This window comes from Neofelis nebulosa, chromosome X (assembly GCF_028018385.1).
Source record: "Neofelis nebulosa isolate mNeoNeb1 chromosome X, mNeoNeb1.pri, whole genome shotgun sequence".
Taxonomy (NCBI): Eukaryota; Metazoa; Chordata; class Mammalia; order Carnivora; family Felidae; genus Neofelis; species Neofelis nebulosa.
The window spans coordinates 71604777-71617752 of record NC_080800.1 but is presented as its reverse complement, the minus strand read 5'-3'; the positions used below and the strand labels follow the sequence as shown (position 1 = coordinate 71617752).

The window sequence follows — 12976 nt, the reverse complement described above, 5'->3', positions numbered from 1 at the left end:
ATAACAGAAAAGGGAGGAGTGAGTTTCAAGGAGGGAGTGTTCAAGAGTCAATAATTCCAGAAAATTCAAATAGGTATAGAGGCCAGGGATCACAAGTTAGTATGGAATCAAAAGTGAAGAAGTAAGAAAGTGACACTAATTATTTTTTTATGAAGTATGAAAATCATAGAAAAGAGAAAGGAAAGATAGCTTGAGAAGTAGAGGCAGGGTCAAAGAAAGGTTTTTGTTGGAGCGCTTGGGTGGCTCAGTTGGTTGGATGTCTGATTCTTGATTTCAGCTCACGTCATGATCTCATGGTTTCTAAGTTCGAGTGCCTCACTGAGTTCCACGCTAAAAGTGTGGAACCTGCTTGGGATTCTCTTTCCCTTTCTCCCTCTCTGCCCCACCCCGCATGCTCTTTCCCAAAATAAATAAATAAACTTTTAATTTTACTGTTGTTTTTGGACAAAGACTATCTGAAGCTATTTAGAGACTGAGGAAAAGAAACAAATGAAAAGAGAAACCAAAGACTGAAGATTAAACAGGATGGAATATGGTACTGGAAAACATGGGAAAGAATGAGATCAGGAACACAAATAAATATTAGCCTTAATGAGGGGGGTATATGGGTGAAAAAAAGGTAAGTCTTGAAGGTAGTGGAGAAGAAGTTGAAAATGGTCATGTCTAATAGCTAATTTTTTTCCCTGTATGTAATAGGAGACAGTCATCTTTGGTGGGTACAGGAGACTTGAGAATAAAAGGTTTGTAGTACCTCTCCTGAAGAACAGAATAGGAAACCACCTAAGGAGCCAGTAAGATTGGTAAGCAGCACTGGGGTCTCTTGTAGAATATGGTCTTCTTAAATAGAGGTGTTTTTGTACATTTAAGAGGAGTTAACATTAATAAAACAAAGAGACGAAGCCAAATCCAAGTGTCATAAAATATGAATATTTTATTCCAGCTCTGGTAAATGAAAAAGTGGGGAACACATCCTTCCACACAATATTCTAATTTAGCTGACATTAGTTTCAAAAAGGTAAAACAAATATATATGTGTATCTGTATAAATATTTATGTGCCCACATGCATATTTGCTCAGATTTTAGTCTCATCAGTGTTTTTTAGTCTATTAAACACCACTAAAAATCATTAAATGCATCCCAATACTTCTACTTCTGCCTCTTCGTCAATCATTTAATATTGTTTGAATTGAATTCAGTTTGTGTTTTAATCACTTATGTGATTAGTCAAACTGTACATTACATTAGAAGATGTATGGGAAAAACTTGGTTTAGGTTATATTCTATGTATCACAGTTACCCTTTACATGATTTTTTCATCATTATTTTCAACTTCACACATCTTGTAGTTCTCTATGCAGACTATTTCAGCTTCTAGTGCTGTACATATCTATATCTTCTGGATGGGACTGCCCGTGATCCATGAGCTTGGGGTCAGGCATAAACTGTGTAGCACCTGATAAAGTATTAAAATGAAAAAAAAAATTAGTCATTCATTTCACAGATTTATTGTTGGTACTGGGAATGCAGCAATGAATAAAAGAAAAATCTCTGTCAACATCGACCTAACATTTAAGTTGGGCAAGAGAGATAATAAATTAAGTAAAAGATATATCAGATGATAGTAAATGCTATGCAAAAAATGAAACAGGGAGGGGCATATAGAGTGCTTGAGTGATTTGCAATTTTAAACAGGGTGGCCTTCTAGTTAGGTGATAACTGAGCAAAGAACTGAAGGAGGTGAGTGAGGGTGTGAGCCCTGTAGATATTGGAGGAAGATACCTTGCAAGTATAAGGGACCTGATGCATGTCTGAGGAAACACAACATGGTCAATATGGCTGGAACAGACTAGGTAAGATGTGGTGATTGTGGGTACAGTGAGAATGATAGAAGATATGATCAGAAAACAACAGAAATCTAAGCCACACAGGGCTGTAGTGTTTCTCTTTTATTTTAATGCTAGATGGACAATTTTGAGCAGAGCAGTGACATGATGTTGTATTTTTTAAAAGATCACTCTTGTCTGTGGGGAGAAGAGACTATAGGGAAATAAGGGTGGAAGCGGGCAGACCAGTAGCTGTGGAGGTGGTGAAAAGGGATTGGATTCTGGGTAACTTCTAAAGGTGGAATGGACAGAATTTCCCAAGAGGTTTGAACATGCTATGTGAGAGAGACTCTAACTTGAGAAACTAGAAGGATGGAGTTGACATTTACAGAGATAGGGAAAAATGTGGGAGAAGCATGGGAAAGGCAAGTGAAGTGCCAAGTTTTGGATGTGTTAAATTTGTATTGCTAACTAGATATCTGAGTACAAATGTTGAGTAATCTGTTGGAAATCTGAGTCTCTACAGCTCAGGAGAGGCCTTGGCTGCTTTATAAATTTTATAGTACTAATTTATATACGACATTCAAATTACAGGACTATGAGATTATCTAGAGCATCAGAGAAGAGGTCCTTTGATGAATGCGCCCTGTGGATACTCCAATTTTTTGAGTTAAATAAAATTAGGAGAATGTATGAGAGAAGGCTGAGAAGGAACAACCAGTCAAGTGAAGTGAGAGACTCAAGAGCAAGTGGTATCCGACAAGCCAAGTGAAGAGATTCTTTCAACGAGGAGGGAGTAATCTTCTGTGTTAAAAATTACTGATGGACTGCATAAGATGGCGATTGAAAATGTACCGGAGTTGGCAATATGTGGATCAATAATGATCTTGATAAGCGGATATTGTTCCAGACAAGATACTACATTATTTTCATTCATTATCTCATATTACCACCATGAGACAGATGATATTTTTATATTATCCTTGTTTTACAGATAAGGAAATTTTAATTCAGAGAGATCAAGAAAATTGACTAATCTCACTTAGTTGATAAGTGGAGCCAAGAATGAATCCAGGTTAGTTTGACTCTCCAACACAACAACCGTGGCTCCTGTAAAAAGGGGGCTAGAGTAGTAACAATGTCACACAATTATTTTTAATATTCAGTATAATAATACATACAAAGTTCTGCATATAACAACCTGGGCATGGCAAGTAGACAAGAAACAACTATTTTTATATTTACTTTATAAGATTTTAATTTTTTTCAGAAACTTGTTTTTATTTTAAATGTTTTTCAAAATGATTTATTTTAAAATAATTTTGTTACATTTGGGAAACATATCTTTTTCCCATAGAGGAATTTAATTTATAGTTTTATGATAAAAACAAAGGGGACAAATAGATTTACATACAATCATTTATGCCTATCTCTTAAGAAACTTTCTATTTCATAAAGTGTGATATATCTATATATAACTTCACCACATATATTAAAAAAATCATAAGTAATCACTATCCATACACTAATACAGTTCTCCATAGGATAGTAATTTTTTTTTGGATAGAAATTCTTAACATGGGGTCCCTTTGGAGGTCTGTGGATAAAGTTCATGAACCTATGAATTTAAATGTAGGAAATTTGTCTTTATTTTCATTAACCTCCGACTGAAAATGAACATTTTCTTCAATAATGAATGAAGGCAACAAACCACAACAGTATTAGCATGACCTTAGATTCTGTCACTAATAGAAATCATAAATATTTTCATATCATGCTGCAGTTGCAAATATCTTGAAATATTTGTACTTAGCACAACTTTAAAACTATGGCTTTTATTATAATGTTAGATACTGTTGTTAAATAACTTTAAGGGAGCTCATATATTACCATATATTTTGTTTTATCCATTTGAAAGCATTATTCTGAGAAGGGGTCCATAACACACGAAAAAGGTTAAAAAACTGGTTCTGCCTGCTCCCTTCTCGTTGTATCTTTAACCGCAGCCTTTGCTCAGTATGAGTGAAAAGTGTATTAAGAGAGTTTTCTTCTTATCAGACATAATATAGTAAGCGTATGACAAATAATTATTTTATATAAGTCTGAATGTGCCTAATTTGCTTAACAATGCCCATCAGTTGACTAAGTTCTCTAACACTTCTACTTACTTCCTTAATATATATTCTTTTTTTTTTTTCAACGTTTTTTATTTATTTTTGGGACAGAGAGAGACAAAGCATGAACGGGGGAGGGGCAGAGAGAGAGGGAGACACAGAATCGGAAACAGGCTCCAGGCTCCGAGCCATCAGCCCAGAGCCTGACGCGGGGCTCGAACTCACGGACCGCGAGATCGTGACCTGGCTGAAGTCGGAGGCTTAACCGACTGCGCCACCCAGGCGCCCCCCCTTAATATATATTCTTGTCTACAGTCTAGCCAAAGCTTCAGCTCACCCAAGTTTGAAAGGCCCCTTTGCATTTGGATCTCTCTCTCTCAAAATCTGTTGAAAAGTTTCAAAATTTTAATTTATCCATACCTTATGTCAGGCAAGAAATATGCATAGAGAAATGCCTTTGGAGCTTTTCCTACAATCCACCTGCCTAACCTCTGGAGGTTCTAATTTATAATTCTTAGAGTGAATTTTAGGAAAAACAAACAAACAAAAAAAAAACAACTTCAGTAATTGTAACATGGATCCCTCTGGTTTAGAACCACTTAATATAGGTCACTTGTTTTCTGCCTTTTAAAAAAGATTCATCTGCTTTTCTGAATAATTAAGGATTACATCTTTTGCTTTAGAAATTTCTTCACCCCTTGAGCTGATCAAGGGCTCCCTGTCTTCCCAAAGGATTAGCAGTCATAAAACTCTTCTTAAATCTCAATCCCCTAACCCTTTTCTTTGCAATCTATCATATTTTTAATCCTTCATAAAAAGTTGTTTTTATACATAAAGTTTTTTAGAAGACTTTTTTAAAAGCTGGTGGTATCATGTTGTGATGAGCACAGGTGTTATATGGAAGCATCGAATTACTATATGCTACACCTGAAACTACTATTACATTGCATGTTAACTAACTGGAATTTAAATAAAACTTTAAAAAAAAAAAAGAGCTGGTGTGGGGCACCTGGGTGGCTCAGTTGGTTGAGTGTCTGACTCTTGATTTCAGGTCATGATCTCACAGTTTTGTGGGTTCAAGTCTCACATCAGGCTCTGTGGGCTCACCCTGCAGAGCCTGCTCAGGATTCTCTACTCACCCCCCTCTCTGCCCCTCTCCTGCTCATACTCTCTCTTTCTCAAATAATAAGATAACATTTTAAAAAAAGAGCTGGCATTACAACAAATAGGAAAAAGTAAAGATATTTAAAGTTATAAAATAAAAATAAATTAGTGCCTTAAAAAGCCCTTAGGTGTTATCTATTCACTGATAATTTAGTTCACATATTATCTCATTTATATTTCAAGCAGTTAGGTACCAAAAAGTGGGACAGATCACTAATAAATTCCTGAGTGAAATTAAGATTGTTAAAAATTCAATTTTTGTTTCTTTTGTATAAATTTGAGATCATATTCAGCATTCGGCTCATCAGTAATTGAAATACTTAAATATACTAGTCACTGCAAGTTACTTTCTCACCCTTTGTTCTATTCCTTTCATTCTTTTTTCTCTCTTTGCTTCACTTTAGCTATATTCTATTGAATTGTATCTGAGTTCATTACTTCTGTCCTCTTTTACACAGTTGGCTCTTAAATCCATCCAATGAGTCCTTAGCTTCAGGTACTATATTTTTCACTTCTAGAATATCTGCTTGATTTTTTAAATAGATTCCAATTCCTGTGAAAATCTCCATTTTTTCATCTATTTTGTTCTTGTTTTCTATTTAACATATTAATCACAGTTAAAGTCCTTGTCTGCTAACTTCAATATTTAGATCACCTGTGGGTTTGCTGTCATTTTTTGTCAGTCACATCTTCCTACTTCTTTGCATGACTAATATTTTGTTTGTTTATATGGTGGACATAGAAAGCATGGTATCTTCTACCAGAGAAGTGACCCTTTTCCTCTTAAGGAAGGGTAAGGTACTTATCATCTTAATCCAGACACTGAGCTGAGTTGCAGTTAATAAGAGTCACTCAACCTCTGGTTCCTCTCTTTTCTTCCGGTATAGCACTCCAAAGGTGCTGATAGAGAGCCTGATGAGTTTCTGTCTCCCTTGCTATAAAAGACTAGGAAATATGGTTTTGCCCTTCAGATGTTTGGAGCTTAGCTATTTAGTCTCTTGTCCCATAGAAAATCTGGCAAATATTATGAGGGGGAGATGAGTCGTGTATTTATGGCACACCTCATCCTTCTACAAGTAGTATCAGCAATATTTTTCAGCAATGGGCCGGAGTAAATATCTTGATTTTGTAAACCGTAAGGTCTCCTTTGCTCAATTCTGCAATTGTAGTATGAAAGCAGCCACAGTCAATATATAAATGAACGAGTGGACCTGTATTCCAATAAAACTTTATTTACAGACATTAAGACTTACATTTCATATGTTCTCTTTTCAAAAAATGTATTTTTTATTTATTTACAATGTTTTTATTTTTTTCAACCATTTAAACCATGTAGAAACTATTCTTGGCTTGTGGAAGGTACAAAAATAGATGGTGAGCCAGATTTAGCACAAAGGCCACAGTCAGCCAACCTCTGGTTTAGAGGGACATTAATCTTGTGAGAATGAGAGAGATTTCATTCTGCTTTCATCAGATTTCAGAGGTCCATGTAACCAAATTTCCTAATTTGTTATTCCTAAAATAACATAATTTTTATTATAAATGTATATGGATGACAGAGAACAAATGAACTCATATTCAGAGCCACAACATATAATTGGATAGTATACCCAACATAGTCTGTACGGTGGTAAGTAGCAGCTATGACTAGGCTCTCTAGCTAAATAATGTGCTCCCAAACTTTGCTCAATGGAAATAATCTTGTTTATCAGCAAAATGGCTAATTACTCTAGGCAAATGATAATGATATTTTCTAACACATTGAGACCTTAGCATGTGGTTGACATTGTGCTTTGTGCTTTACATGCAACATCTCATTTAATCCTCACAACTATGTGAGAAAAACACTATTATTATCTCCCATTTATGGATGAAGGGACAGGCTTGAGATATTTGATAATTTGCCACAGGTAACAGAACTAGCAAATGTTGGATCTAGGATTCAGATCCAGGTCTTATTCTTAAATCTGTGCTCCTAATTACTACTGTATTCCATGTCTTGGACCTTTAAGATTGCATGTGAAATGTCAAAATGATGAACCCAAAAAGTATTCTGTATAATCAACTCTGAATGATACATGATAAGGAATAAGGATGAATAGTACTGGCAAATCTTGCTCCTCTACATGTGAACTTTGAATGATTTTCATATACATTATCCATTACAAGTGGGTAAAATGTTCCAGAATCCAGATGTGTGAAGAAAAAACATTGACTAGGGATGGTTCAGTGCCACTGTTAAGGTGTAATGTGTATCATCTCTACAAAGATACTCTGAAATTGACAGGTGTTTAGAAAGCTGACGGGATATATTATATACTTGCGGGAATATGATCATCTGTGGATTATCAGAAAGAGTCTAGGGGTGCCTGGGTGGCTTGGTCAGTTAAGCGTCCGACTTCGGCTCAGGTCTGTGAGTTCGAGCCCCACGTCAAGCCCCACTGTGCTGACAGTTCAGAGCCTGGAGCCTGTTTCAGATTCTGTGTCTCCCTCTCTCTCTGCCCCTCCCCTGTTCATGCTCTGTCTCGCTCTGTCTCAAAAATAAATAAACGTTAAAAAAATTAAAAAGAAAAAAAAGAAAGAGTCTAAAACTGCAAACCATCCTGAAACAGAGAAGATGGTGGCAGAGTAGAAGGATTCTAGGCCTACCTTAACCCATGAATACAACTAGATAACTGTCAAGTAATCCTAAATGCCACAGAAATCGACAAGAAGACTGGAAGAACAAACTCCACAACTAAAGGTAGAGAGAAGACCACACTAAAGAAAGTAAATAGTGTGGAGATGAGGTTTAGAAGAAAAATAGATGGTGACCACTACAGTGGGCAGGTTGTTGCAGTCTCAGAGAAGGGTGACAGACAAACACACAGAGGAGTGCACAGTGAAACTGAATCCCCATAGCAAATTGTCTTGGAAAGTGAGAGGGCCCAAATTTTAGGAGTGCTTCCAATCAGTGTGGTTTAAAGCCTGAGTCCTAAAGGTCAGTGGGCTTGGCTCAAGGAGAGCCTGGAAGCATTGGAGCTGCTCTTGGAGAAAAGGCAAAGCAAACAGCTTGTGGACATACAGTGTGGAAACAACAATCTGAAGAATACCTGGGGTACACAGTGCAGTGGTTATTTGCTCATCTCAGAGCCCGTCCAAGAGAGGCAGCATTCACAGAAAGACTCCTCCAGAAACAAAGGAACTGACAGACACCAACTCCCCAAACCCTGGCCCCTCAACATGCACAGAGCCAAATGCAGAAACCAGCACGTCCCCCACACTCACTACCTAACTTACTTATATCAAGCTATGCCCCCACACCTGATGGAAGTACCCCTCCTAGGCATACTTGCCTCAGTCCCAGAGCAGAGGGCCCTCTCCCCCAGAAGACCAGCCCCAACCCCTACCCAACTATGTCTCCCAACCCGGGAGATTTGCAGGACCTCAGTTCTGGCAGTGGTGGTGATAGGTCACATTTCACAAGTACACCAGAGCACACCGAGTTAAAACTCGCCACATTCAGACCAGGGACCAAACACTGCCCACAACAGGCAAATAGAGCCTCTGCAGACAACTGTCCTAAAGGATAAAGTGGCCAGGACATAGTAATAGAGCACAGGCAGGACACTCCTGGAAACACCAGGCCCTGGAGAACAGGGAACACAATACTAGAGGGCACTACAAGACATCTTCATAAGGCCATTACCCCCAAGAACAGAAGATGTAGCTGACTTTTCTAACACACAGAAGCAGGCACAGAACCTTAGACAAAATGAGAAGACAGGGGGTTTTGTCCTCAATGAAAGAACAATACAAGATGACAACCAGAGAGCTAAGTGAAACAGATATAAGTAACATGTCTAATAAAGAATTGAAATAAATGATCATAAAGACACTCATTGGAATTGAGGAGAGTGGAAGGCATCAATGAGACTCTTAAAACAGAGATTCCTTAAAACAGGAATAATAGAATATAGATATATGGTTCAATAAACAAAATGAGAAACACACTTGATGGAATTAACACTATGCTGTAAAAAGAGGAATGAATTAATGACCTAGAAGACAGAATAATGGAAAGTAATCAACTTGAAAAAAAGAAAGAAAAAAGAATTATACAAAATGAGAATAGACTTAGAGCACTCAGTGACTCCATCAACAGTAATATTATTCACATTACAGGAATACCAGAGGAAGAATATTCACATTATAGGAATACCAGAGGAAGAAGAGAGAAAAAGGGGAACAGAAGATGTATTTGAAGAGATAATAGCTAAAAAGTTCCTTAATCTGGGGAGGAAAGAGATCTAATAGGCACAGAGAATCTGCAACAAAATAAATAAAAGCAGATCCACACTAAGACATACTATAAATGACAAAATATAGTGGTAAAGAAAAAAAATTTTAAAGTGGAAAGACAAAAGTAGACAGTTACATACAAGGGAAACCCCATAAGGCTACCTAGAGATTTTTCAGCATGAACTTTGCAAGCCAGAAGGGAGTGGCATGATATATTCAAAGTGCTTAATGGGAAAAATCTGCAGCCAATAATACTGTACTCAGCAAGGCTTTAAGAATACAAAAAGAGATAAAGAGTTTACCAGATAAACAAAAACTAAACGAGTTTGTGTCCACTAAACCAGCCCTGAAAGAAATACTAAAGGGAGCTCTTAGAGTGGAAAGGAAAGACCAAAATTGACAGTATACAAGTAGGAAACACAAAAGCAGGAACAATGATTTTTTTCTGTAAAAATCGGTCAAGGAACTCACAAAATGTAAGGATATAAAATATGAAACCATATACCTAAAACACGGAGAAGAGAGGAATTTAGAATGGGTTCAGGGGCGCCTGGGTAGCTCAGTTGGTTGAGTGTCCGACTCTTGATTTTGGCTCAAGTCATGATCCCAGGGTTGTGGGATCAAGCCCCTCTTTGGGTTCCACGCTGAGTGTGGAGCCTGCTTGAGATTCTCTCTACCCCCTCCCCTGTTCATTCATTCTCTCTCTCTAAAAAAAAAAAAGAATGGGTACAAACTTAAATGACCATCAGTTACTATAGACATCTTAAGCCAAAGATGTTATATACAAATTTAATGTAATGATACATCAAAAACCAGTAATAGATACACAATGAAAAAAGAGAAATCCAAATATATCACCAAGGAAAACCAGCAAACCATGGAAGAGAGAAGGAAAAGAAAAGATCAGAAGAAATCTCCCAAAACAACCACAAAACAGGTAATATATTGGCAATAAATACATATTTATCAATAATTACTTTGGATGTAAATGATATAAAAGTTCCAATCAAGAGACATGGGGTGTCAAAGGATTAAAAAACAAAACAAAAAAAAGTAACAAGATCCATCTATGTACTGCCTAGAAGAGACTCATTTTTGACCTGAAGACACCTGCAGATTCAAAGTGAGGGGATGGAGAAACATCTATCATGCAAATGGATGTCAAACAAATTTAGATTGGACAAAACAGACTTTAAAACAAAGACTGTAACAAAAGTCAAAGAAGGGTACTATATAACCATAAAGGGGACATTGCAATGAGAAGACAGAACAATTTTAAATATTTATGCACCCAACATGAAAGCACCCAAATAGATAAAACAGTTAATAAAAAACATAAAGGAAACTAAAAGATAATAATACAATTATAATAGGGGATGTTAACACACCCTACTTACATCAATAGAGCATCTAAAACAGAAAATCAACAAGGAAACAATTGCTTTGAATGACACACTGGACCAGATGAATTTAACAGATATATTCAAAAAATTTCATCCTAAAGTAGCAGAAAACACATTCTTTTCAAGTGCACATGCACCATTCCCCAGAAGAGATCACATATGAAGTCACAAAACAAGCTTCAATAAAGTGAACAAGATTAAAGCATACCATACATCTCCTCTGACCACAATGCTATGAAACTAGAAGTCAACCATGAGAAAAAATCTGGAAAGACCACAAACACATGGAGTTTAGTTAAAGAACATGCTACTAAACAATAAATGGTTCACCAGGAAATAAAAGAAGATAGAAAAAAATACATGGAAACATTAAAATAAAAACACAATTCAAAACCTTTGGGACCAGCAAAAGTGGTTCTAAGACAGAAGTATACAGCAATACAGGCTATCTCTAGAAGCAAGAAAAATATCAAATGACCAGCCTAACCTTACACCTAAAGGAACTAGGAAAAGAATGAAAAAACAAAACCTAAAAACAACAAAAAGGAGGAAATAATAAAGATTAAAGCAGAAAAAAATGATATGGAAATTAAAAATACAACAGGTCAATGAAACCAGGAGCTGGTACTTTGAAAAACCTGATAAACTTGATGAATGTACGGCCAGACTTATCAAGAAAAAAAGGGAAAGGAGTCCAATAAATCAAATCATAAATGAGAGAGGAGAAATAAAGCTAACACTACAGAAATACAATTATAAGAGAATATTATGAAAAATTATATGCCAACAAATTGGAAAACCTAGAGGAAATGGATAAATTCCTAGAAATATATAAACTACCAAAGATGAAACAGGAAGAAATAGAAATTTTGAACTGAATAGATGCAGAAAAAGCATTTGACAAAGTACTTCCATTCATGATGAAAACCCTTAGCAAAGTAGATTTAGAGGGAACATACATCAACATAATAAAGGCCATATATGAAAAACCCATAGCTAATAATACCATATTCCATGAGGAAAAAACAGAGCTGTTCCCCTATGGGCAGAAATAACACAAGGATGTCAACCCTCGGTTTTATTCAACATAGTACTGGAAGTGTTAGCTATAGCAATCAGAAAACAAAAAGAAATAAAAGGCATCCAAATTGGCATGGAATAAGTAAAACTTGCAATCTCTGCAGATGACATGATACTATATACAGAAAACCCTAGAGGGGCGCCTGGGTGGCTCAGTCAGTTAAGCATCTGACTTCGGCTCAGGTCATGATCTTGTAGTCTGTGAGTTTGAGCCCCATGTCGGGCTCTGTGCTGACAGCTCGGAGCCTGGAGCCTGCTACAGATTCTCTGTCTCCCTCTCTCTCTCTGCCCCTCCCTGTTCGTGCTCTGTCTCTCTTGCTCTCAAAAATAAATAAAACATAAAATTAAAAAAAAAAAACCCTGAAGACTCGACCAAAAAAATGCTAGAACTTATTAATGAATTCATTAAAGTCGCAGGATACAAAATCAACATGCAGAAATCTGTTGCATTTCTATACACCAAGAATAAAGCAGAAGAGGGGTGCCTGGGTGGCTCAGTCAGTTAAGAGTCCAACTTCAGCTCAGGTCATGATCTCTCCATTCCCGAGTTCAAGTCCCAAGTCGGGTTTTGTGCTGACAGTACGGAGACTGTAGCCTGCTTTGGATTCTGTGTCTCCCCCTCTTTCTACCTTTCCCCTGCTCATGCTCTGTCTCTCTCTCTCAAAAATAAACATTAAAAAAAAACTTTTAAAAAAGACTGAAGCAGGAGAAAGAAATTATGGAATCAATACCACTTACAACTGAACCATAAACAGTAAGATACTTAGGAATAAACCTAACCAGAGGTGAAAGACCTTTACTCAGAAAACTATTAACACTGATGAAAGAAATTGAAGAGGACTCCAAGAAATGGAAAGACACTCCATGCCATGGATCAGAAGAACAAATACTCTTAAAATATCTACGTAGAGCAATCTACACATTTAATGCAATCCCTATCAAAACACCACCAGCACTTTTCACAAAGCTAGACCAAACAGTTCTAAAATTTCTATGGAACCACAAAAAACCCCAAAGTGCCAAAGCAACCTGGAAAATGAAAAGCAAAGTTCTAAGCATTACAATTCCTGACTTTAAGTTACATTACTACACTGTAGTGATCAAAACAG

At 36.7% G+C, this 12976-nt stretch overlaps 1 protein-coding gene across 5 annotated transcripts in view; it reads right to left on the bottom strand.

Moving 5' to 3' along the window:
- Positions 1-12976, bottom strand: part of APOOL (apolipoprotein O like) — an 85442-nt gene that overhangs the window by 10983 nt on the left and 61483 nt on the right. For 3 of the 5 annotated variants that reach the window (XM_058714662.1, XM_058714667.1, XM_058714668.1), the window contains one exon: positions 906-1455. The exons of 1 other annotated variant lie outside the window; for it this stretch is intronic. In XM_058714662.1, the coding sequence (XP_058570645.1) occupies positions 1367-1455 (89 nt within the window). In that variant the 3' untranslated portion in view covers positions 906-1366. Of the gene's footprint in view, positions 1-905; positions 2936-12976 lie in introns of those variants that run through there. One more of the 5 variants, XM_058714663.1, reaches the window with a different exon arrangement.